This window comes from Cervus canadensis, chromosome 7, assembly GCF_019320065.1.
Source record: "Cervus canadensis isolate Bull #8, Minnesota chromosome 7, ASM1932006v1, whole genome shotgun sequence".
NCBI lineage: Eukaryota > Metazoa > Chordata > Mammalia > Artiodactyla > Cervidae > Cervus > Cervus canadensis.
In genome coordinates, this window is record NC_057392.1 from 70,178,398 (window position 1) to 70,206,016 (window position 27,619).

The following is a 27,619-nucleotide window of genomic DNA, read 5'->3' on the forward strand; positions in this document are numbered from 1 at the left end:
CACATTAATTTCAATTTTTTTAAATTTATTCTTATCTATTTATTTGGCTGTGCTGGATCTTAGTTGTGGCATGCAGGATCTTCAGTTGTGACATGTGGGATCCAGTTCCCTGACCAGGGATCGAATGCAGGCCCCCTACATTGGGAACACTGAGTCTGAACCACTGGACCACCAGGGAAATCCCTAAATTTTCAACTTAATACAAGAACATCTGAGGATTTCTCCTCAACAGTTTCATTACATAAATTTATGTACTAGACAAGAAATATGTGGCAGAGAATCTTGTATAAACATAAAACTTAGGAGATGTCTTAGATCTGGTTCAAATTTGATGGGGAATAAGTACATGCATTTGTATTTAGCTAAGTGAATTCTCCTGTGTTATAACAATGGAAAGCAATTTATAAGAAAAAGGTTTTGGGAGAAAAAAAGTATCTATGTATAGGACCTGGAAATAGTAATGAACAGTATAAGTAGGACCCATCAAACACACAAATCTTTAAATCTATTACCTAAATGTTTGTTTTAGTTATGTAACATAGATATTTTGTTATCAGAAGACAACTTCCAAAAGACTAAACCATGCATGCCATGGCAAAATACGTTCTTTCAAGAATCACAGAATTTTAGTTTTAATCTCATTCAGTTTCTTTAGATAACAAAAGGGGAAAAATAATTAATCTATTATCTAAATATAAATGAAAGGACATAATCCAAGTTTTAAAAACTGTTGTTAAAAATCATCAGGTGCAAGATTAACACTATTAAAGTAATGACGATGTATTTCTAGCAAGTGGAAGGATGTCAATGTCACATTCATATTAAAGTTCTTGGAGCAAGCCTGGTTCCTCCCTGCCTCAAAACCATCAAGCACACTGTTCCCTCTGCCTGCAATGCTCTTCCCCGCACTCCTCCATCTCTACCCTCTGCCCACCTTACCCATTCCTCCACCAGCCACCACCCACTTATCCTTGCCAGATTAAGGACTGGCATTTGACTCTCAGGACAGGACAGGTCTGGCACTATGGATTCTCAAAAAACAAACAAAATGAAACTCAGCTCCTTCCTAAAATCGATAATTGCAATTCATTGTTGTTGTTGTTCAGTCACTAGGTCATGTCTGACTCTGCAACCCTATGGACTGTGGCACACCAGGCTTCCCTCTCCGTCACCATCTGCTGGAGTTTGCTCAAACTCATGTCCACTGAGTCAGTGATGCCTCCAACCATCTCATCCTCTGAACCCCTTCTCCTCCCAGCTGCCTTCAATCTTTCCCAGCATCAGGGTCTTTTCCAATGAGTCAGTTCTTTGCATCAGGTGACCAAAGAATTAGAGCTTCAGTATCAGTCTTTCCAATGACTATTCAGGATTGATTTCCTTTAGGATTGACTGGTTTGATATCCTTGCTGTCCAAGGGACTCAAGAGTCTTTTCCAGCAGCACAGTTCAAAAGCATCAATTCTTTGGAACTCAGCCTTCTTTATGATCCAACTCTCACATCCATACATGACTACTGGAAAAACCATAGCTTTGACTAGACAGATCTTTGTTGGCAAAGTAATGTCTCTGCTTTTTAATATGCTGTCTAGGTTGGTCATAGCTGTTCCTCCAAGGAGCAATCATCTTTTAATTTCATGACTGCAGTCACCATCCACAGTGATTTTGGAGCCCAAGAAAATAAAATCTGTCATTGTTTCCACTTTTTCCCCAACTATTTGCCATGAAGTGATGGGACCAAGGATGCCATGATCTTCGTTTTTTGAATGTTGAGTCTTAAGCCAGCTTTTTCACTCTCCTCTTTTACCTTTGTCAAAAGGTTCTTTAGTTCCTCTTCACTTTCTGCCATTAGGGTGATAGAGGAATTATTTTTGTGTCTGTCTTTCCTTATAGAGCCTTAATCCAGGTTCGATAAAGGCAAAATCTGACACAGAATAATTGCTTGAGAAATATTTTTACTGAATGAATGGAAGTTATAAAACTTATGGAAAACCACTGCAGCCATTACTTTGAGAAATTAAGCTTTCATAATATGCAATGTTAAAAGTCAACTTTATTTACTATGGTGGTGGTGGTGGTTTAGTGGCTCGGTCGTGTCCGACTCTTTGCATCTCTATAGACTGTAGCCTGCCGGGCTCCTCTGTCCATGGGGATTCTCCAGGCAAGATATGGGAGTGGGTTGCCATTTCCTTCTCCAGGGGTTCTTCCTGACCCAGGGATAGAACCCATGTCTTCGCCTTGGCAGGCGGATTCTTTACCACTCAGCCACCTGGGAAGCCCATATGGACCATAATTTATGTATTTTTTAAAACTATTTATTAAGATCAAAACCATTTTATCTTTAAAAGCTAAATCTTTAAAGTCTATGTATTTTGCTTATACTAAAAATTCCAGGAAACATTGTTGGGATATTAAAACATTTTTAATCTGGAAATACATTAACTAGAAAAAACAAGACCATTCAAGGAAAAGCAGTACAAGTTTCATCCCTGGTGCTTCTTGTTATCTTGAATTATAATAGTTATTTCAAGGCAATTTATTTTTCCTGTACAGTAACTGTGTCAATAATTTTTCAGTCAAGCATTCAAATCCTCACCAATGTAAACACACTGTGCCATTTTAAGAACGCAAAAGGAAATCCCTCCCGATCTCTATGGAGTGATTAAGACATTCTCATTGCTTTCTTGAAACTGAATTTTTAAAGTCCTTCCTAACATGAAAATATTTTTGACTTAACTTTATTTCTATGTACACATAGAATATAACTTGACTACAGGGGAATAAAACAGTCCAAGAAAGAAAATTATCAATGTTTTTTAAAAAATTCTTAAACCAATTCTAACATCACTGTAGCAGAGCAGAAGGCATCTGCTTTGCATTTACGCCTTTAGGGATAGATCTATAAGATATGCCTGTCAAATTATTTAGTCAGGGGAAAAAAAAAAATCAGTGGACACTAAGACTATGACCCAGATATTCTTTGACAATCTTAAATGCATATACTCTCTTCCACTACACTCATAACTGTCAGACAATGTGTCCTAAATGCAAGTTCTAAAAGTACAATTCACCAGTATTATGGGAAGTCCCAGGCAAGAAAAGGAATATCTGAATTGGAGCATGTTCCAGGTTCTATCACAAAATCTGCTTATCACATTGCATGAAAAGTATCTGCAACAGTTTCTCTGTGGCCCCCAACACCAGGCCACATCTCATGGAATGGCTTGGAGGCAGCCAGCCTCCAAAAGCCATTTATGCCTTCCCCTCGCTGCTCCCGGGAGGCCCATTCCCGACCCCCACCCCATCTCTTCAGGGAGAAAGAGGATAGGTAAAGGGCTTGCACATATCCTATTAAAATATCTCTCTTCAAATGTTTAGTTTCTGTAATTTTCCCTGCTGCTGTGTTTCTATGGCAACCAGATTATAATCTACCAAGTTACCTCAGAAACCAGGCAAATCTCCTGTGTCCCAATATCAATTTTTCTTAGCAAGAGTGAAAGTCATTATTTGAGCAAAGCATATTCATCTTGGCACCGAGATATTTTAAAAGAAAGCATTTTATTGTACTGAAGCGGATTGACCACCGTGCTGTTTTTGCTGTCAATAAAGGAGATATAAAAATAAACTTTTGACACACATCAGCCCAATGATCTGTCCCTAACCAGAGATATGAATGAGATGGCGGCAGCAGGCCTTGCATCGTGTGGCCCTGAGGAGCGTGAGTCACACCGGCAGGATCCCTGCACTTAACCTTTTGTATTGAACAAGTCACTCCGTCTGTCTGTCTGTCTCTCTCTCTCTCTCTCCCTCTCTCAATTTGTCTCTCCCCATCCCCCCCACCCTCCTTTCCTCCCTCCTCCTTTCTTTCTTTAGCCACAAAGCAGACATTACAGTTACAAGTTCTCTTAAATACAGAATGTAAAACATAACATCACTGTCCAAACCTCATCATTTTTTGCCCACTTAGTAAGCATTTCCTGCTTTTCCAAATTCAGCACTAAAACAAGTCATGCTGTATTCTGTCTCTTGTCAGAGAAGGGAAAAAAAAAAAAAAATTTTTTTTTTTTTAACCACTGATAGATTTTTTTTCCCCCAGAGATGTTAACATAGAGCCATGTTAATCAAAGACATATTTCAGGCTACTATTGTTTTGTCAGATCTGTTTCAAATCTGTTAGTGCTACAGGAACCGAGCAGCCCAAAATAACCAAAGGCAGTTCATTAAGGTTTACTGAAAAATAAGTGACCATTCTTCCAAAGTCTAAAGAAACAATACAAGAGGTATAATTAACATAACTAAGCAAAAGGCTAAACACAGCATACTGGGAAAGCTTCACCCAACAAGACAACTGAAGCAGGTATAACATCTTTCTTTAAAGGTATAAATCTAAATAGAACTCTGTTTCTGACTCACCAGAAGAGCAAAAGGAAGGCTATTTTTGCATTTTAAACTTTGGATGGCTGATTAACCAGAAGACTGTTAGCATCTAAGACTTCTCTTGGAGGCAAATTCCTAATTTTTGCCTCAAATAAAATACTACCAGGCACCCAACTAAATCATCACTGCCACGTATGTGTTCATCACAAAAGCTCCTGCTCAGACAGCAGTACTGACTGACCAAAGATGAAATGTTACATTTGCAGTATTTTCAAGAGTTAAATTCCATACCTAGTCAAGATATAAACAGTGCTAGGAAATCTCGTTTCACTTTCAGAGCTTTTCCCATTTGCCACATTCTGTGAAGCTTGTCCTACGCTTAGCTGTTTCATGTATGCATGAACATTCTCGTTTAGAGCAGTTAGGAATATCCAACAGACATCTTAAGAGAGAAAGGAGTATTACAACCTAAAAGCTGCAGATGAGTTCCAGGTAAGGACAGATTCTATCCAGGAAGATCTAACAACTTAAAAAGTGACCTCTGACTCCATGAAAGGAATAGTAGCACCTTCCTTCTGAACACACACACACACACACTTCAGATTCCCAAACTCCAGAAAAATCCTGGCAAGCTTCACCGAGGCTCTTTCACTCCACCCAAAGCCTCCATCATGACACACCGCTGAGACTCTGGTCTCTGTGTCAAGACCGCAGCTGGCCTCCAGCAAATCTGAATAGTAGCATCATTTGATTTTTGAGTTCTGTCTCTTTTAAGAAAAGGGAGATGATGAGCTACAAATGACTGACAATCACCTTTGTGGTAATAACATACACAAAGAAAATGTCCCAGGATTTAAAACATGAGCAGTTAAACTGGAAGGTCCTAGAAGATAATAGCAAAGTATTGACTGACTCACCTGCTCGCATGTCCAACCTGAAGCCTGAATCCAAAGCTGCCAGGAAAAGAACACATAAGACCAGGGAGCCTCCAAGGATACTTACACACTAGATCAAGGCAAAAGGACATCCAGACTTAAAGATGGGGAAACTGAGGCTTAGAGAGGATAAGTAACTTGTCCAAAGTCACAGAACTACAAAATGACAATCAGCACTGGAACCCAGCCCTGCCTGACCAAAACGCATGCTTTTCTCTTCTCCCACTTACCATCTCCTCCTCCTCTCCAACAGGTGTGGGTTTCAGAGCCAGTTCTCTAGAGAGATGCTCCAATAAATGGCTACAAGGAGAGAATGCATTTAACTGGATCAAAAGCATGTCCCCAACGACAGAGGACAAGTTCTCTTCTAGAAAATCTGTCTCACTCCCTGAGGCAAAGCCTGTTACTCGCAACATGGCAGTTGGGTGGTACGGAATCCATCCCTTAATTAACAACAAACAGTTGCCTTTAAACTGGGCAAGATTTATTCTCATAAAGTCATTGTCAAGTCCTTGAATTCCCTTAGAAACCTAGGACAAACCAATAAGCTAACCATTTGATTATTGCTATCATTAGGTGCCATTTCCCATGACCTAATAGGCATAAGAAAAATTAAAGATTACTCCTGAAAAAGACTGGGTCTTAAGCTTCTATACTTCTCAAAAGTCACCTGTCATTAACAAAAAAGACAGGGATGGAAGAATAGGTAACCAAGGAAAAAGAAGTTAGATGAACCAAGGAGAACATTTTAATGCACTGAAATCACACCAATGTCTGCTGAAAATATATACACTTGACCTTGAACCCTCTGCACAGTGAAAAAAGTCTGCATATAACTTTACCGTTGACCCTCCACAACCTCTGAGTCAACCAACTGCAGATGGTGTAGTACTGTGCTATGTATTTAGGGAGGAAATAAGCATAATATTTTACAATATTTATAATAATAAATATAAGCGGATGTATGTAGTTCAAACCTGTGTTGTTCAAGGGTAAACTGTATATTCAAATGAGCTCAGTAACTGCATTTCATGAAGTAAGTATCCTTAGAAGAATCACTACTCTGTGGTTTAGTCACTAAGCCATGTCCGACTCCTGCGACCCCATGGAATATAGCTCACCAGGCTCCTCTGTCCTCTGTCCATGGGATTTCCCAGGCAAGAATACTGGAGTGGGTTGCCATTTCCTTCTCCAATTACTACTCTACTTCTTCTTAATTCAGCAAATACTGATGAGTGCCCAGAATAGGTGAGGCAGTCCATCAGGCCACAAAATAGACTTCAACAACACAAAGTTCTCCCTACCTCGCAGGATGACAAACGGGAACTTGCATGGGATGGGAGTAAAGAATTGTTAGGGGAAGCACACTGATTGAAACCGCCCACCCTGGCCAGGCACCATAGTAACCATTTACATGAGTTGTTTTCTGACAGGAGATCCTGATAACCAATACGAACTAATAAGCCACCACCAACCGGAACAGTTCGGGAAAGGTCAAAAGGAAACACCGAGTGTCTGTCCACTTCCCAGAATACCTCTTGCTAGCATCCATCTTGGCTGAGCGATGCGTGTGCCACCAGGAAAGACTCTGAATTAGAATGATTGGCCAAAGACTACCCGGAAACGAATCCCATCACCATAAAACCCAAGACTGCGAGCCACTCGGCAGAGCAGTTCTCCTGGGTTCCCTTACCCTCCTGCTCTCCACCCGGGTGCCCTTTCCCAATAAAATCTCTTGCTTTGTCAGCACATGTGTCTCCTCGGACAATTCATTTCCGAGTGTTAGACAAGAGCCCAGTTTCGGGCCCTGGAAGGGATCCCCCTTCCTACAACAGAATGACTTAAATGAAAGAAAACATTTACAGATAGTGATAAGGGCTACGAAGAAAACAATGGCAGCTTGTAAGAAGTTATACATTTCTACTCCCTTTAAATGTGTTGTGCCCTGAATAAAGAGATTCTATTACCAAAAAAGCTGTTAGCCAAGAATAAAAGTATAGCACTAACTTAGGTGTGAAAAATGCAGGATGTAATATAGATGGCCCAAACTAGGTTCAAAGCCTCTTTTAAGACAGCCACAAATGCCTGAATCTAAAGTTTCAACTACAGGACTTTTCAGATAAAAGTCAAAAACAAAAAAGACCAAAAATGTGAGTGTAAGTGTAACTTTTCCCCGGCTAAGAGTAACAGTCACCAAATATCCCTGAGCAGCTGGAGCAGCGTTACATTTATTTAAACAAACCTGTTTCATTTTATTGATTCCTGGTAACTCAGCTGGTAAAGAATCAGCCTGCAATGCAGGGGACTCCACTTCGAATCCTGGGTCAGAAAGATCCTCTGGAGAATATATTTTCACAGCGTTATTGAGTATCCAAAAGATAATTCTTCCTGCTTTAGCTGAAATAATTATGTTCTCAGGAGAACAAAATTTGGCTCCTGTCATCACCATTTCAGGGTCAATTCTTATTAAAAATATCCACCACATGAGGTAAAACCACTTCCTACCCCTCAATTCCATCCACGCACCCCATATCTCCCAGCTGGGCTCTGGCCACACTGATGGGGAGTCAGCAATTTGGACCACTTTTCATCTGATGTGCTTTGCACACTAAATCTTGCATGTCATCCTGCGTTTAGAGCCAGCTACCTCATGTCTGGTTTTTGGTTGGCTGACGCAGAGCAACGTGATCCACACTGACGTGCTAACTGATGTCACACCCCTGGCTCAGACGGTAAAGAATCTGCCCGTAATGTGGGAGACCCAGGTTTGATCCCTGGGTCCAGTAGATCCCCCGGAAAAGGGGATGGCAACCCAGTCCAGTATTCTTGTCTGGAGAATTTCACAGATGGAGGAGCCTGGCGGGCTATACTCCATAGGGTCATATGGGTGACTAACACACTTCTCTGGTAAACTGTGCACTGAACCTCATAGACAACCCTACTGTGGGAATCTCAAGGCTGCTGAAGAACCATATTTAACTGCCTACATTCCCAGTATTCTACCATTTTTAAAACTCATTTCGATGCTGGCCATGTGATTCACTGAACACTGCTCTTTCCCCACTAAGACATAATCAAGAAATAACGTGCCCATGAAGAATGTTCTCATTCCTATAACTAATAGAAAATCAGTTCCCAATATTTTGTCTTTAAACATTCTACAGTTAACTTTTCTTATTACTATTGCCTTATATCTTGTTCCCACTAACATAAAATTAGAAATGAGTACAAATATGTAATGTTCTATGGTTTTAGAAAGACTCTGAGTTAGAGAACTTAGCCTTTCCCTGCCTCTGCACAGAACATTATCATCACTTATTCAGGCCATGCTTTTGTACTGACTAAACTTATTTAAAACAATACCTAATGTAATTATTAAAACCCTGATCATTCAACAAATATTTGCTGAGTAGTTACTATGTGCTAGGCACTTTATTAAGCACCAATGATTCTAAGATGAGAAAGATAAAAGCCTACTCCTATTTGTGTATTAATGCAAAAGTAGAAAACACAATTAGTTGTTAAAAAAAAAAAAAACATGATTATTTGCTATCAAGTGCTCTGGAAACTGAAGAAACCACCAAGACAGCAGGAAAAATTGTAGTTGGAAGTGACACTTAAAGGGAAAATGAGAAGATAAGCAAAAGAGCAATCACACGGCACAAGCAGTGAGCGGTTCCGTGCGTTTAGAATGACAGTGGGCTAGAGAATTCCAATGCGGCTAGAAAGGCATGAGCAAGCACCAGAGGGGAAAAGGTGAGACTGAAGAGGCAGGCCAGGCCCACCTCAGAAAAGTCTTTGTTTGCTCTGCTTGAAAGTCTGGGCTTTGTCCTGCGAGCAGAATTTTCCAGTTTGAAAGCAACATTGCTAAGTAACTATGATAGCAGGGAGAAACTCAAACATCTCTGAGATGGGAGATACAGCAAAGGTATTCATTAAACACCCAACTGTGACATAATTCAGGGGTTACACAGTTCTAAGTAAGAGTTTTCAAAGATAACCAATGGTTTAACCTTTAAATATGACTATCCAGATCACAGGGTTCGCTGCTGAAGAGTTCTGCCCGCCCTGTCCACACCACGGTATCTCTGATTACAGAGGTGAAGTCATGGGCACGGCTCTCCCAGACGTAACTCCTTGATTTTTCCTACTTCCCATCACTCTCTCTAATTCTGTTATCCGGCTGTGACTCTGTCACTTCCATTTCCACCACTCCTACCACTGATGACTGAGGGGCCTTCACAGCCTGCCCCTCTCGTGGCTCCACCTCTTCCTAGGCTTTTTCTCTCTCTTATTTCTTCCCTTTGGTTTCTTACTCTAAAACGCTAAACACCAAAGCACTCATCAGGCAACCTAGCAGTCCTTTCCTTTACTTCAAGTCAACTCATCAATCCAACAATGGACTACGTTGTCCACCTACTATGTTGCTGGCTGATTTGCTGATCAAAAGGAAAGGAGGACAAATAGGGTTTATTACTATTGGGATAATTGGGAAACAAATTTAATTAGGAATCAAAAGAGAATCATTACTTATTCTCAAGGGTTCCAAGGTAATCATATCCCCAAAACACCTGTTCTCTGATTCCTAGATAACCCCATTTCAGACTAGTAATTCATTTTTTATATCTTTAAGCTATACTTTGCCTTTTAGCATGTCATACATACAATTTAAAAAGTTTGAAAAATTAATTTAAGGACTCAGAATTGCAGATAAGGGTTAAAAAAAAAAAAAAACAAGGTCATACAACCTAAAAATTATTAAATTTAAGATGAATTTTTATCACTTTCTTAAGACTACAAAAAATAAGGAAGCAATACCACATATTTCTTCTACATGTTTGTCTTCCTGCCACAACATACGTTCAGGTAAAATTACATGGCGTTCAGGCCAGATGTGTCTTCTAAGTAACACTATACTATGTACATGCTGAGGAATTAAGTCACTTTGTGCTAATCTCATTTTACTTTCAATTCACTTTTTAACTAAGAGTTTAAAAATCAGTGAAGATACCAAAGATATACAGTGAGAAGAACAAATCAGACACAGAGTGGCTGAGTCCCAGCTATGCCAGGCAAGGCATTTAGCATTTCTAACCCTGCATTTCCTGCTCTGAAAAGATGAAACACCTATCTTATGTGTGTGCTCTAAAGAAGAAAGCAACCTCCAGGCAGCCTGTAGAAGGCCCTATACATAGTATATGCTCAATAAATAACTGTTCTTAATATTTCTTTCTCTTCAAATTTCTACCAGTGACGCGGCCTCTAATGAGAAAGTTTGAAGAAAAAAATGTTTGCCACATCTGCCACATTTCATGTTCTCAATAAAATCTAAAACCAGCCAATTCTCACCTCTGACCAGATTTTCTGTTTGAGAAACATTCTGGCTTTCCTTAAAGGATCACCTCGCAGCTCATTCACAGTGTCTGTTCGGCTTCCGCGGATCCCAGCAACAATAGGGACTTTGGAATCCTTTCACAGTAGTTCTGAAATCTAAGCCCTTTATATCCACAAAATGGTGTGAATTACTTGGAACTGCTTCTAATTAAGATTATCACAAGGAAAGTCAGCAATAAAATGTAACAAAGTAACACCACAGTACCTAGGATTGCCTATTAGGCACCCAGAACTCCAGGAGAGGACCCTTTTCTGACCAGTAAGCTGCCTTCTCAAAGCACGAAGGAAGAATTAAACCTGGCCAGCTTCTCTAAGAAGCATCAAGCATCTGCCTTTTTAAACACTTAAGCAACTAGTTTGAAAAGTTATCCACCATTCAATCCAGGAAAACAGAATTATACAGCAGGATACTTAAGACCATTAAAAAGTTTAAAGACACTATCCAGATTGAAGATTTCAAGGCAGACAGACTGAAAATGCTCTTCAAAAATGTACTGCTTTAAGATTTTCCTCTCTAGACTGTAGTGCCAGAGCATCGTAAGCAACTGTTATGCACTTCCACTCAGTCTTGGAAGAACGACATCCCTGAGTGCATCACATGCCGACGTGCACAAATGAACAGATTATTCCGACTCTTCCCTCACTCTGCACCCGGTCCAAATTCAGGACTGACACTAGGCTGTGCAGACAGCAAAGGAAAAATGTGACAACGATTTTCCAGCCAGCCCCTCCCTCCTCCTCGCATGCCCTCAACACACACAGGCGCGCAGCGGATTCTATGCACGTCTCTAACTCGGGCCAGTTTATGTACCATGACATCAGCGCAGTATAATGGGCCAAGTTTAAACTCCATCTGGGACAAATAACGTCCAGGCACACTGTGACTTCTTTTGTTTATATACACTGACTAAATATGTCTTGGTGGTAAATGAACTTAAGATTTATTTCCCAAGGCCTCCAAACAATATTCTACACCCCTGAAGCACCTCCCTGCCTCCAGTGCTCTTTCCAAGGCTACGCGTAAGTGATTTTTAACAGAACACATGATTTTGAAACATATAATTAACATCTTGAGGAGAGTCAAAGTCCAAGCAGCCCTTCATCAATCTGAAACAAAGAAGATGAGGAACTCACTAGCAAAGGGGTGTGGTCTCACAGCACAAATGCTGCGTGACACCTAATTTTGTATTCCCCCTGAGAACAAGAATGAGCAGAGGTGAGACACTTCAGATATGCTCATAGAGTGATTTCTTTTTGAAGGATAAACTTAAATGATTTTTTTTTTTCAATTCTGGCATTACTTAAGAGACATAATTATAAATTCAGAAATGAAAAAAAAAATCTAATAGGTTCAAGTCTTATAATAAGTTTTTAGATTTCTTAAGACACAAAAACTGTGCCTCAGGGGTGACGTAATTTTTGAATGGAAAAGAAAGGCAGGGTTTGGGAGGAAAAGAAGGCAGACAAAGGCCCTCTCCTTGTGGCCCAGGCTTGACAAGCCCCTGCCTCTTCTCTCTGGTCACCACCATCTCTCAGGAGGTGCTGAGCCCAGAGGAAACTGCTCCCCTATGGCTAACCTTGGAGAAAGAACCATTCCCTAGGGGAAAGAAAGGAAGCTACTCTGACAACCTGGGCCTGAAATGCCTTCTTCCTCCAAACTCCATGGGTGCCTCCAGGCTTCAGACACAGTCACTCCAGCCTGGTTTGCAACTCTGAGACGCTCCAGAGCCAGATTCACTGACATCTTTCAGAGGTGATGTGAAGAAAATTTAAGGTAATAGCAGGAATACTCTTCTTCCCAAGCTTTACAACTTACTACTATACAAAACCCAGTCCCATGTCTCTCCTGACTGTTTTACCTGAACAAAACAACGGGGACACACCTAGTCCAAGCAATACCACCATTCCTGGTAGGACATAGGGGGCTCAAATCCCAGTCCTGTGATTTGCCAGGTGCAAAGTACGTAACCTTTCTCATCTGTGGTTCTGTCTGTAAAAATGATCACCACCTTACAAGGTGTATGTTCACTGGAAGAAATAATATATAAAAGTGCTTAGCACATCATAAGCCTCAAATAGTCACTATTCATTCCCTCTACCACACAGAGAACAAAAAAATGAATATATCAAATGGAAGTCTCTTGGGGAGTTCTCTGGCAGGCCAGTGGTTGGGATTCAGCAATTTCACTGCCATGGCCCGGGTTCAACCAGGCTGAGAAACTAAGATCCCCAAGCCATACAGCACAGCAACCCCACCACCAAAAAAAGGCATTCTTTCCAATAATTTAACAAATAACTACGCAACTAAAAATTGAGCATAAAGTTGAGACAAAAACCTTCTGGTGATCAGCAAGTTTAAAAAGTAATATTTAAGTTTGAAGTAAATGCCAAAAATTTGTAGTCAGACCCTTGGCATTCTTTCAATGCCAAAAAAAGTCTGACCTTTAATATATCTTTTACATTGTTAAGACACATCTCTGGAATGTTACAAAACATGTTAGACCACATTTCCCCCATATTCTTAAAATAATGGTTGGAAAATGAGCCACTGCCTCCCTGCAAAGCAAAAGCCTACACCTAGTATGCTGCTTCTCTTCAAGTCTCCCTAATGGAGGCTCCTCAAAGTCCCAAGGCAGCTCGAAGCAGCATGGTATAGATGGGCAGGTGATAAAAAGTGGGAAGATTCTCAGTGCCTGACCCTGAGTAAACCACTTTAAAAATAAGAAAACAGAAAGTCTGAGAAGTAAACACCCATAGATGTGAATACCCATCTATTAAAGGATGATGCCGTCCATTACTCAGTTCCACTCTCAGTTGATTCCCTGGTCTTTAAAACATATATTATTCACAGAGTATATATTAAGCCTGAGGTCTAATTTCTCAATGCAAACATTTTATGAAAAAATATGGATGCCATTCCTTTGTAATTCATATTATATTCACATTTTACACTACATTTATTTTCTGTCATGACTAAAGTTGCAAAATAAATGATAAAGAAACAGCCATTCTATAAGGATGCTTTTTATTTAGTCTTTTTGCCAAGGTGATGAGAATTAGGATGAATTTTACAATAGATGCACTCTGTCAATGCAAAACACATCAGAAAAGATAAATGAGCTGGATGACTCTGGCTAACTTAGCTACTAAACAACATCACTAACAAAAGCATGTGTGTCAGAGTTTTCCCCATGAACTAGAATGACAACTCGATATTCCAATATACGTGAAGACCAAAGAGACTTCTATCCAAGAACATGCTTCAGTGCAAATTTTTCTATCTACTTAGAAAACACAAGAACATTTTAACAACTCCTAAAAATTAGAAGTCGTGAAGCACAACCGGATAACAAGTCCATTTCTCTACACATCTAAGGTTTAGCTCAGAAGGATTCATTTCCACTTTTTTACAAACACAGCTGGTCCTTGAAAAATGCAGAGCTTAGGGACACCAACCCTCCATGAAGTCAAAAATCTGTCTGAAACTTCTAGTCAGCCCTCTGCGTTCGCAGATCCTAGGTATCCTCAGTTGTACATCTGTAGACTTAACCAATGGTGGACGGTATAGTTCTATAATACTACTGTAAAACATAAATAAGTGTAAAGTGGATCCGTGAGGTTCAAATCTGTTATTCAAGGGTCAACCTGCCCTCTCAAAACGAAACCAAATAGCTCCTACTTTCTGCTCTCTCCACTTAACTAGTTCCCTTGTTACTTGCAAAGCAAGAACCCTTGGCAAAGTAATTTTCTAAATGTAGATGTCCAAATGCACACCTCCGATACTGCAAGGGGCAAGGAATGGGCAAAAAAGAATGGATCCAGGCCAAAGTATTCTAGTTAACGGTTGTGCTAAGCACACACTGCACATAAAACAGATACCCTCTCAGCACTGATCTACTCATGGCCTCCTACTAAAGAAAAAGGCCCAGGGCCGAGAGGCAATTCCAGTGTAGGCATGAACACTAAAGTGGCACTGAGCTGTTTCCTCTGGAGGCCCACCATAGTTCAGCTTCAATTTACTATAACACTAGAGCTGGCTGGAAAATTACTAAGGTGGGTACCCAGTTCTGGTCAATTCCAATTTAAATGTAATCTGAAGGCAGCAAAGCCCCCAAATTACCTAGATACAATACTAGGATGCTTCAGCAATGGGTTCCTTGGAAGGCTGTTTACTTTTTGCACCTGCATTTGAAATCTAGAGATTACTGTTGCTAATTTATGTAGCTTGCTCACTATTGTCCTATTTGGAAATGTAATGTAGATAATCGCTATACAATCATATTTTTAAGTCAATCATTTGAACCAAAAAAGATGAGTCTGCCAACATAAAAATGATTATGTGCAAACATATGTCTTAACACATTCTGGAAAAGAACAGTCCCATCTTTTTTTTCTTCTGTGTGTGTGTACATATATATATAATTTTTATCATACTCTAAGATGGCTCAGATGGTAAAGCATCTGCCTACAGTGCGGGAGACCTGGGTTCAATCCTTGGGTCGGGAAGATCTCCTGGAGAAGGGAATGGCAACCCACTCCGGTATTCTTGCCCACCCCCCACCAAAAAAGGGGGCTCCAAGAAATATTTGGGGCTTCCCTGGTGGCTCAGATGGTAAAGCGTCTGCCTGCAATCCAGGAGACCCGGGTTCCATCCCTGAGTCGCGAAGATCCCCTGGAGAAGGAAATGGCAACCCACTCCAGTACTCTTGCCTGGAAAATTCCATGGACAGAGAAGCCTGGTAGGCTATAGTCCATGGGGTTGCAAAGAGTCGGACACGATTGAGCAACTTCACTTCACTTCAAGATATATCAATGGCTATCATATCACATCCAACATGACAAATAAGCATTTTAAAAAAACAGAAATTTGAGGTTAGAAGTCTATCAAATGCAGTTTTATTCAAAGAGAAAGTCAATATAGAAATGATTTAAATAAAAATGCCTCATCTAGGTAACACGAGGGAAATTTTACATTCAAAAAAGTCTATTTTAATAAGTACCTAAGGAAAATGCAATTCTGGAGAAACTGTAAAAAACATTGTAAACACAAGTGTTTGCACATCTATCCCTTTGAACACTGATACCCTGCATCTGTGTTTAATGCCCTCTAACCAGTTTGTGAACAGTAAAACCAAGGCACATGGTCGTTTCTTCTGCCCTTCCGACACTTTGATGAGTGTTCAATATGGCGCTGACCGGGGACTCGAATACTCTTCACCGAGAAGCAGAGGCCAAATAAAAGAACACATGGGTCCAAAGTTGTAAGGCCTATAACTGAAATCCTTCTACAGAGCTACATGAGCCAGAGTCCATACTACCTCATTTTACAAGTTATATAAGGAAAGTAGAAAACTAACAGATTTAAAATCACTTCATCAGTATGATACAATGAGTGTGCCTGAAAAGTCTTAAATAGTTTTGCTTTTAAAACCCGGTATGTGTGAGCACAAGAAACAATTACAAAGCTAAAATAAAAAAGGTAAACAATTCCCAGGTTGCAAGTTCAGCTGACCACAGAGCCCAGGCAAGTTTGGGAATTGAGTTAAGTGGACAAAGGGGGCCTGAGGACAGTACTCCCCACCCAAAGTGGGCGGCTGCCACTTTGTGTCCGTCAACTGTTGCCACGTGGGATGACCAGCCCAGTCACCAGATCTCCTGGGTTTTTTAAAAAACAGAAAGATCCAGAGTTTTGTGTAAATCTTCCCATTTTTAATGATTGGCACCTAATTATTTATTTGTTAATCATAAAGCTTTTTTTTTTTCTTTTTTAATGCCTGTATGAAAAATGTAATAGGTAGCCAGTTTTTAAGCCCTGGTTCAGATGAATTAAATTTGTTCAGTTTGTTCATCCTTCATTCATTCTGAAGGACTTACTGAATGCTACCTTACTGAATGCTACCTCAGACGCCAGGTACAGCATGACCAGGAGACAACCCCTGCTCCTCTGGAGTTTAGAGTGCAACCAGACAGTCACACACTGCAATAAGTTGAAAACAATCATAATGTTAAAACCACCACAGAGTTTTAAATTGCTGTTATTTTGCAGCGCAACCTTGCCACGCCAGTGTTTTACCTTAATCCTCTCCTTTTTGAAGGCAGCTCTATTTCTACCATTTGAAGGATACTGACTATATCTTGTATCTTATTATTATTGCCTTTGGCTAATTAAATTCTGAAGTGTCTCTCAACCCAGACAGCTCAGAGCTGTCATAATTATATATCATATGTCATAATTATTGTGAGTGCCACATATAACACCCTCCTCTGCAAGGCATCAACATTTTCCTTTATGAGACAGAGATTATACATAGGCTATGCCTTTTCGGAAGGCTTTGTAGTGAATGGAATTGGCAAACCTAAGGCAGAGAGGATTGTAAAATCAGACCACAGACCTGGAAAACTCAGACTTCTTTTTTTATTTTTTTTTCACAGTTCGGAGGAAGTCCTCAGAAACGTGGGCAGCTTCCTGCACTGCTAGAAAGCACTTTGGTTAAGGTTGCTCATGGTCCTCACCTCCACAGAGTTGGAAATTGTGAGGGACAGAAGCAAGAAGCCAGGAGTGGATCACCAGACTGGATGCACAGAGGACACACAGATTCTCTAGAAAGAATACTGGATGAGCAAAGTTTCCAGAAAAGAGATTCTAGAATGCATAGATAAGTTTGCCGGGGGCATCACTAATATTAGTCCTCCACTGATTATGCTATCCCTACAGAGTATTCACATTTCACACCACAGAAACTGATTACATGATTATGCAAAGCTTGACTAACTTCCAGCATGATATCGCAATTCAGGCTCAGCCTCCCCACAGACACTCTTCCTTGCCTGGTGTGTTTTTCTGCTTGCCTCTCCCGTTCCCCACCCCCTCCCTGGATGCGCCCAAGACACTGATACACTCGGCAACCCAAGCACTTCTCCCCTGGTCTCAGTTCAGTTCAGTTCAGTTCAGTCGCTCAGTCATGTCCAACTCTTTGCGACCCCATGAATCGCAGCACGCCAGGCCTCCCTGTCCATCACCAACTCCCGGAGTTCACTCAAACTCATGCCCATCGTGTCGGTGATGCCATCCAGCCATCTCATCCTCTGTCGTCCCCTTCTCCTCCTGCCCCCAATCCCTCCCAGCATCAGGGTCTTTTCCAATGACTCAACTCTTCCCATGAGGTGGCCAAAGTACTGGAGTTTCTGCTTCAGCATCAGTCCTTCCAATGAACACCCAGGACTGATCTCCTTTAGGAGGGACTTGTTGGATCTCCTTGCAGTCCAAGGGACTCTCAAGAGTCTTCTCCAACACCACAGTTCAAAAGCATCAATTTTTCAGCACTCAGCTTTCTTCACAGTCCAACTCTCACATCCACACATGTCTCCCCTGGTCTACCCATGTGTAAATACAGCCTTTTTCTTTTTTTCTTTTTGTAAACCACATTTTGCTCCCCAATTAGACTGCTCATTCCTTTAGGGCAAAAACAGTGTCTTATTCAGCTTTGTGTCACCAACACCTAATACAGTCCTGCAGAGAAGACAACGATAGATGCTTATGCAGATGAACAAATCTGTTATTCAGTCACTCCTTAATTTAGTCATAAATCTTACCCTCTCACTCCTCCTTTCCACCCCAAATCTCAAAGAAGAGAGGCTGACAATCTTGACACGAGAGGCCTTGTAACTGTAAGTAGTAAAGAGAATTTGAATGGCAGTTTGCAATAATAATTTTCTTTAAACATATGCACAAGTTACATGTTCCTCTTAGGTGGTGACGCTGAAGAGTCTGATCCAAAACTGCGTTTCCCCATGTTGGGTTTCCCAAGCCCAACATTTGACCAGTCTAACTTTTTCTACCTGCCAGCTCAAGCCCCTGTCTCTAAATAGGGGGGTATCATAAAATGAGACGTTATCTAATATTATTCAGCAATAATATTTTAATTGCAGTCCCATTCTCACTTGAATATCCTTTTCCTGGGCAAGGCTCCCAAAAGCCATTTATTCGTTTTTCTACACCATACTGACGGTGATCCTCTTTTTGCGTCCCCCTGACATGGTGGTCGTCTATATGTTTGAAGAGTAAACCTGTGTGGTGAGAGGATCTGAACTACTGATTGCAAGAAGGAAGCTGTCAGGGGAAATGTTCTTAAGAAGCTATCAACCTGAACCAACAAGGTCACTGGACTAGTAGGAGAAGTACATTTGATGTAGAAGACATGCTGATGACAAGTACCATCTGAACATGGAACATTTTAACATATTCAATGTGCTGTCTGGAAATGTGTACTCAAAAGAATGTGCTGGGAAAACTCTGGCTGTGTATGCTGTCTGGGGGAAACAAAGGTTTTCAAAAAGTAGAAACCAAAGGGGGAAAAAACCTCACTCCCAATGAAATGACCTGCTAAATGCTGATCAACCAAAACGGGCAAAAGTCAAGTCCATTGGACAGGACTGAGGTAACTGTAACCTCCTGTCTTCCAGGGAATGTTTATTAACAGGATATCCCAGAAAAACAGTTTTCTGTTTATATTTAAGGAGATCTACTACCTGAAAAAGAGGCTTGAAAAAGAATGCTCATTAGCTGTTAATATTCAGGAAGCTAAAAAGGAAAAAAAAAAAGCGCAAAACATAAGAAATAAAAATGACAAAACATGCTCTAGGTGCTCTGTGTGTTGAATTCTTAGTTAGGACAAGGAGACATCTAACTCTATCCCCACCCCACTGACCTAATAATACGTACATGAGAAGTGTCACTAAGAATATATACAAAGTGGCTTGCCACCATCATGGAGGTCTGTCAGCGTCATAGACTAAACAAGCAAATCAGTCAATTCTATGTGAACACTCTGTTCTTAACCTAATGGTTTCCTTATTTACCTGGCAGCCACTGTAATTCTTCTTAAGAGATAATTAAAATATTAAGCCAACAAAACAAGTTGGAAATTGAGCTGATGTTTATTCTTTCATGCTCAAAACAAGCTGTTACTTCTTAAAATCTGCAAAATGTGCTGAAAGTTCATAACAAAGACAGTTAATACACTGTTAGGTTCTAAAATGTAATGTATGAAATGCAATATTTTGACTACTGAAGGATAGTCACTGTAATTTATACAGACACACACAAAAACTCAGGTGGAAACCTGAGCTTTACAACTCAAGAATAATATGTGGTTAGGCATATTAAGGGAAGTAAACTTTATTTATCTACACTGATCTATTTAGAGGTAGAAGAAATTACAGTGAGAGAAGAGGAACCAAACATGAGGAAGCACAGTTTCAGATCAGACTCTTAAGCATCACCGTCTATGAGGAAAACGTAACTTGTGCAAACGTTTAAAGAAAATTATTACTGCAAACGGCAATCCACGTTTTCTCTACTACTCACAGTTACAAGGCCTCTCGTGTCAAGATTGTCAGCCTCTCTTCTTTGAGATTTGGTGTGGAAAGGAGGAGTGAGAGGGTAAGATTACAGTGAGGGCAAGCAGAAAATAGAAATTTTTTTAAATTCAGAAAACAATAGTTAAGCTGTTCAAAAAAAAAATTTTTTTTTAAATTTTAAATAAGCTGCTCAATTTTACTTCTAGGTGTATGTATATGAGAAACAAAAACACACATCCACACAAAAATTTGTACACATACATTCGTAGAAGTATTACTCATAATAACCACACAAAAAAAATGGAAACAATCCAAACGTCCATCAAATGATGAACACTAGAGTATTATCAGGCAATAAAAATGCTAGAAAGGACAGGCATACCTCATTTTAGTGCACTTTTTTGCTTTGTTGAGCTTCACAGATAATTGTTTTTTACAAATTGAAGGTTTAACATGGCAGCTCTGTGTGGAGTAAGTCTATCGGCGCCATTTTTCCAAAAGTATTTGCCCGCTTCAGGGTCTATGTCACATTCTGGTAATTCTTACAATATTTCAAACTTATTCATTATGGTGATCTGCAATCAAGACCTTTGATGTTACTGTATTACAAAAAGATTACGACTCACTGAAGGCTCAGATGATTAGCATTTTTTAGCAACAAAATATTTTTAAATTAAGGTATGTACCTTTTTTTAGACATGCACAGTTAAAAGTCTACACAGTATAGTGTAAACAGAATGTTTACATGCACCAAGAAACCAAAAAATTCATATGACTCGCTTTATTGCAACACTGGCTTTATTGCAGTTGTTGGAACTGAAACTCACAATATCTCCAAGATAGTCTATAGTGATACACGCTACAACATGGTCAAGCCTCAAAAACATTATGCTAATGAGAGAAGCCAGACATAAAAGATCACATATTGTATCATTTCATTTACATGAAATGTCGAGAGTAGGCAAATTACCTACAGAGACAGAAAGTAGATGAGTGCTTGCCTAGGAATAAGGGAGAGAAGCGAATGCAGAGCAACTGCTACAGGGTTTCCTTCTAGGGTGATAAAAATGTTCTGAGATTAATGGTAGTCATGGTTGCACAATTCAGTGAACATAATCAATTTCATCAACTGTATATATTAAATAAGTGAATTATGGCATGTGGATTATAATTCCCTGGGGGCTCAGATGGTAAAGAATCTGCCTGCAATGCAGGAGACCTGGGTTCTATCCCTAGGTTGGGAAGATCCCCTAAAGAAGGAAACAGCTACCCACTCCAATATTCTTGCCTGGAGAACTCCATGGACAGAAGAGCCTGGTGGGGTCGCAAAGAATCGGACATGACTGAGCGACTTTCACTTCACTTCACATGGCATATGGATTATATCTCAGTAGAGCTTTTAAGTAAGTTCTTTCTACCCACCTTGTATATTTGCTACTGTTATTCTTGCTCATTTCTTTAGTTGATGATATACTTTAAATCTTCATTCATAATGAGGCTGGCTTTTCATTTTAAGAAAAGAATCATCCTTTTCCTGCTACTTACACAAAATGACAGACCTAGGTTTCAACCTTAACATGACTTCTGATAATGAAAATTAACAGTGTTTCTTGGTTAGAGCCAGAACAGAGCAGAGAATCTTGCCAAGAACTCATCTTAATTAAATCCAGAAACCAACAGGACAGAAATCAGGAGGAGGGGGGCTGAGGGGACTGAAGAGCTTTCTCATAACCGTGGTGGTTCTTTTGCATATATAGAAATGTTTAGAATGTCCTCAGCACAGCTGCAAAGTATTAAGAACATTGTAAACACATACAAGGTAAGCTTCACTAGATACACTCCTAACAGAAATGGAGAGGGAGAACCCGTGGCCAGCGGGCAGCTCTTTAGGACGGTATAGTGTGAAAACTGGCTCCAGCGTCTCTCACCCCACGGGTCTGACAGGACAGTATCTGCAAGGTCTGTCTCTAAAGTCAGCCTGGTGCCTCCACATGGTCCTTGTTAAAAAGTATTGGCCTCAAGGGACAACACAGTTAAAGTCTCAGGAAATACTATACAGACTTTTCCCTCTGGTGTGTCCCCTGCGTCCTGATCCTTTCATACAAGCCCATCCGAGCATCGTACCGCATATCCAAGCAGCAAACACCAGCAGGCGCCCCAGGCAAGAACTCAAATCTCTGGCAGTTTCTGACTCTTGGATCCTCACTTTTGGTCCCTGTTCTTTTCGGCGATCCCCTTGCTCTCCCTCTCCCCTACCTCCTCTCTGGTATTCCTCCATCATTTTTGGTTTTGCTTGTTCCTTGGATCTGCCTTCCCCTTGCGCCTTAGCCCAGGTTCCACACACAGGCCTTAAGGACTACCACAGTTAACTCTGACACAACTAAATGTTAGGACCCAAAGGAAAGAGTGAAGGCTTGAGGGAATGAGGAACACATAGAATGGGGGCTCTGGGGACAGAAAGAGGCAAAAAAGAGGCACACGGGCCACCGTCTCGGCTGAGCCAGTGACAGAGACGCAACAGCAAGGCATGATAAACCTCAGGCTGTCCCTGTTGAGAGGAATATTTCACAGTCCGCCCAATTAACAGCTGTTCCCCATTAAGGGAAATTTAGGGGTAATATCAGTCAACAGCTTGGCCCACATAGCCTAAATGCCTAAACGTCAATGCTTCTAGCACAATCAGACATATTTGCAAATTAGAAAGACAAACATTTCCTTCCAATGAGATTTGTTTACAGTAAGTGTACCCTGGTCTGACAAAGCTTGATGTTTGTGACTGTGTATAAAACAGATTAACAAGTTTTCCCATTTCTTCACTTTATAGAAAGCTTCTCAGGTGAAATCAAAACATGATCTTATTAACATATTATTACACAGTTGCTACTTAAGAGATGAGGTGGATATGTGGAGTAGAGAATACAACAAGGCCTTCCAACGAAGTCTAGCCTTTTTAGTCTTTGGTCATTTCTGGAAGCAAAGTTTACTTCTGAAGGGAAAACTGGAAAATTCTAAGGGTTCTGTATGCTGGCTTATAAACTACAAACCACTACTCTATACAAGATGAATTACAGAAACAAGGGAGAAATCATCAAAACACAAAAATGGTGCACAGCTACACAGATGGGTGGTCTCAGGTCTCCCAGGTACAAACGCAAAATGGAATCGAGATACCTGAGAGACTGGAGTTGCTTTTCAAGTTTAGTCACTTTGAATACCTTGGCCCACCTCCCCCTATTTTTGGGGGGTGGATATTAGTGGGATCTTAGTTCCCCAACCACTGATTGAGCCAGCGCCCCTAGCAGTAGAAGTGCCGGGTCTTAACCATGAACCACCAGGGAAGTCCCAACTAGCCCTTTTTTTAATCATTTTAATTAGTGCAAAGAAAGGAAACCATACACCACATGCACCTCGAAACTATTCAAGGCATTTTGAGACCTTCCCATGAGTGGCCGGAGCAGAGCAGTGGGAGGATGAGGGAGAGAGGCAAGCACAAGTCACAGGAGGCTGACCAGCTGCAGGACTGCACTCAGATTTTATCTCGGGTGAGCAGGACAGCTCTGAGCAGGGCAGTGACACGGTACATTTTTACAGTTTTAGCAGATAGATGTGTGGCAGATGTCTTTTGGTAGGGCAAAAGTAAAAGCAGCTAGACCAGTTGAGAAGAACTGTCCTACCCCTGGAGAGCAATGTTGGGTCAGAGTCTAGAACAGTCACAGAAATGAAGCAGATGTGGCAAAATATGGTTTCAGCAATGTTCCTGAGATAAGGCCAACAGGACTCACTGATAGACTACAATACAGAGATGAGAAGCAACAAGTGGAGACTCTGGAGATGAAGAACGACGGAGGCAAGGAAGCAGAGGCTCTATTTAGAGAAGAACTGTTGGAGCAGGGATATGAGATATAACTGGGGGCGGGTGGAGGGAGGGATGTGGAGTCAAGGAGCGGGGTTTATTTTTGTTAGGTGGGCCAGAGGGATAGCTATTTGTGTGTTTAAGATAAAAGATATAACAGTAGATTGGTGGAAATGAGCCAAGAGAGAGAACCAGGAGTCAGGAAAGGAGGTACTTCCATCAGTGGCAAGACAGGAAGAAATTTATTCAACTGACAAACATTTATTGAGCACCTATTAGACATTCTTTGCTCTTAAGAAGTTCACCATCTAGTGCAGGAGAGAGTAATATATATAAATCATTAAACAGCAAAGCAAGACCCATCAGAGGTATACACAAAGTATTAATGTACTATGCTGGATAGAATGTTAATGTACTATGACAGATGAGGTGGGGGGGAACGGCAGCAGCAGCGTACTGACATCAAATGGCCAATTAACTTATCTGAATTATTAATATATTTTGCATAAATATTTTCCAAGCAATCGTTCCCAATTCTACTTTCAATAAAACAAAGACTCCTACTTTTATGCTTCTAAAGAACTATACAAATATAAAAAGTGGCATTTATTTAGTACCAGACTGATGGAACCAGTTAGTAGTCAATTAAAACATTCAGGAGTGGAAGAAGATGGCGGAGGAATAAGACAGGGAGATGAGGGAGATCACCAGCCTCTCCACAAATACATCAAAAACTCATCAAGAAAAAAAGAAAAATTCATCAAGATATGGAACCACTCCTACAAAGCAACCTCTAGGTGACAGCAAAAGATCCCAGGCCTCCAGGGGCACAGGCTAAGCTCCCTGGAATGAGGTAGGACAAAGATAAAGACATAAAAAGGGAAGAGACAACACAGAACTTCTGGAGGGGGGCTTGTGCCCTGAGGGAGGTAAGGAATGGTGAAGGAGGAAGAGTTTCCGTGCACTGGGAAGCTCCCTCTCAGGCAGGACCAGGGGGTGCCAAAGGGGAGAGCCTGCAAAGCCGGGACCGAGAAGGCAGAATACAGAGAAAGCGCACTTCCCAGCCCATAAGCAGCTCACAGACCTTGGCCCTGATCAGATGGTGAACTTGGGGAGCTGAGAAAAAATATTAGTAATGTTATCAGAGACAATATCTGTCCCTAATAATTTTTGAAGTTTTACTTACCGTTTAAATTTTTTCCCAAGTGCTACAGGAATGAGCTCAGGAATAACTTTTCTACTCTGCAATGTTAAGTAGCTAGTGACAAGAAAGGAGTTTTACAGAAAACAAGGACTATCATTTTCACAGCAGCAGACTTGCTGCCCTGGAGCCAGGACTTGGAAGGACTGCTCCAGAAGCCAGAGTGGGTTCACACACACCTGTGTGTCTTGTCGGGGGCAGTCACCTCCTGCATGAGATCAAAACCTGGCTCAACCCCTGGGCATCCTGCTCAGGCCGTCCTGCTCTGGCCAATCAGGAAAAATCAGTCAAACACAATACACGACATGAGTAAACACGACTTTATTCCAAAAACTTGTACATATTTTCAAGATGATTCATTTCAAAAGTCACTTGTTTTTGATGCTTCAAGAATACCAGCTAGATTAGGTGAAGTTTGCTGTTCTCAAAAACTACAACTTCTGGTATTTTAAAAAATAAAAAAAAATAAAAAAAAAAATCATATAGTGATTCTACAATGGAAACGACCTCTAGAGAATGACAACGGTTCAAGATCAGAGATCTTTGAGTCTCAAAATAAAACAATTTCTGGGCTAATGTTTCCCACTTGGACAACTTAAATCCTCTCTACTGCACCTACCTGCTGAGCTGCATCTCCATTCACCAAGTGAGGCATCATGGCAACCTCTCCGTTCAGCAATGGTGGCAGTTCCAGAGGGATCTGGTCGGTCATCATCATTGTGACGTACATTCATGGAGAATTTCCCTCAACTGGCTTCCTGCAAGAAAATCACCATTTGTAAAAAGAACTCAAGACTGCAAAAATTCACCTGTAACAAGTCAGCTATTTAAGTGCACCATCATGAGGTCAGCTGAAACTCAAATTCTTCCACTTGGTGTTGGATTTAGAAGGGGTGAAGCAAAACCCAGGGTGGCTTCCCAGGTAGCTCAATTGTTAAAAGAATCCGCCCGCCATGAGGAGACCTAGGTTCAATCCCTGGGTTGGGAAGATCCCCTAGAGAAGGGAATGGCAACCCACTCCAATATTCTTGCCTGGAGAATTCCATGGACAGAGGAGCCTGGTGGGCTACACAGTTCATGGGGCTGCAAAGAGTCAGACATGACTGAACAACTAAGCACAGACAGCAAAACCCAAGAAAAACAGCTTGAAATGGGAGACCATAGACCTGAGTCTCTAAGCAGTCAAGTAAACACAACCTCCAGTTCCTCAGCCTTGTTATTTAGAAATTTATGAATAATATTAAGTCCCCTAAACCTAGAGATCTTCCTCGGAATAAAATGAGATAATTTGAGAAGATAGAAGTGTCAAATGAACATTTATCATGCTATCTCTAAGGTAATTACAGAAAAATGAAGCCAAAGAGAATGACTTCTAAGAAGTTTTTCTCTTATTAGGATCAAAATACTGTTCATAAGCAGTTACTCCAAGCAAAGGATAACTACCTACACTGCAGTTGTTGCAATTTCTGACCTTGCTATTAACTCAGTAATTAATCAAGTTCTAATTCTCTCTCTCCCATCATCTCCTTGAACTGGATTTATCCTGTTGCCTATTTACAGCTTTATTACTTGTGCCTATCTTGAACTTTCCTGTACCTAATAGTACCTACAGTACCTTGTACAGAATAAGACTTAAACGCACATTTCATGGTTTCCACAGAATAAATGATTTTCATGTAGGAATTCAAAACAAAACAAAGCCCACTTTCATTCCATAATGGTACCTGACACTACTATCTAGCTTTTCAAAAAACAGCAGGAACACAATAAATTTCTATTTAAGATTATATGTATTCTTTAAGAAGTATTTACCCATCCTTCACTTATGTCTAAAATTTTTGCCACAAAAAGTTTAATAGCATTGACAAAGGAGAATAAACAAATACACACACGCATACACTATTTTAAATCAGTTCAGAAATAAACTGCCATACAGTCCATTTTATATTTTTTCTCAATTAGTTCTCAAAAAGTTCAAATTCAAGACTTTTGGGAAATGAATCCTTTAATACTCAATATCCAAATCAGGCAAAATAGCAGGTCAAGTCTTTTAATGTCTATCTCTAAATTGTCTCAAGTGTGACAGAAATACTTCTTAAAATCTCCATTCTGAACATTAAATATATTTCCCTCCCCTCAAGCCCACCCAAAAGAAACTCCTTCCCTGGAAGTATCAAATGATGCATACAAGCCACCCAAGAGATTATAAATTTTTTATTTTAAATAGGTAAAATTTTACACTATTCATTATAACCCCATTTGGAAAAACTAATTATTTTAAGTACCAAACAACAAAGTCATGTCCCAACTAGGGAAGCACATTCTATAATAACAAGTCTTATAATTCAGTGTTAACAGTACCATCATGCTGTTTTATGAGGCAATTACTCAGTTCCTAAGCAAATAAAAGTACAAAACTCAAAACCCAATAGTTTATCCTAATGTAGGAAACAGAACTTTTTCACAGTAAAATTAACCAAGATAACTTCTACTGACACCATGA

At 40.4% G+C, this 27,619-nt stretch overlaps 1 protein-coding gene across 3 annotated transcripts in view; it reads right to left on the reverse strand.

The window, feature by feature from the left end:
* FNDC3B (fibronectin type III domain containing 3B) overlaps positions 1-27,619 on the reverse strand; it is a 352,029-nt gene that overhangs the window by 250,448 nt on the left and 73,962 nt on the right. For all 3 annotated transcript variants that reach the window (XM_043473729.1, XM_043473727.1, XM_043473728.1), the window contains exon 2: positions 25,736-25,874. In XM_043473729.1, the coding sequence (XP_043329664.1) occupies positions 25,736-25,846 (111 nt within the window). In that variant the 5' untranslated portion in view covers positions 25,847-25,874. The remainder of the gene's footprint in view (positions 1-25,735; positions 25,875-27,619) is intronic.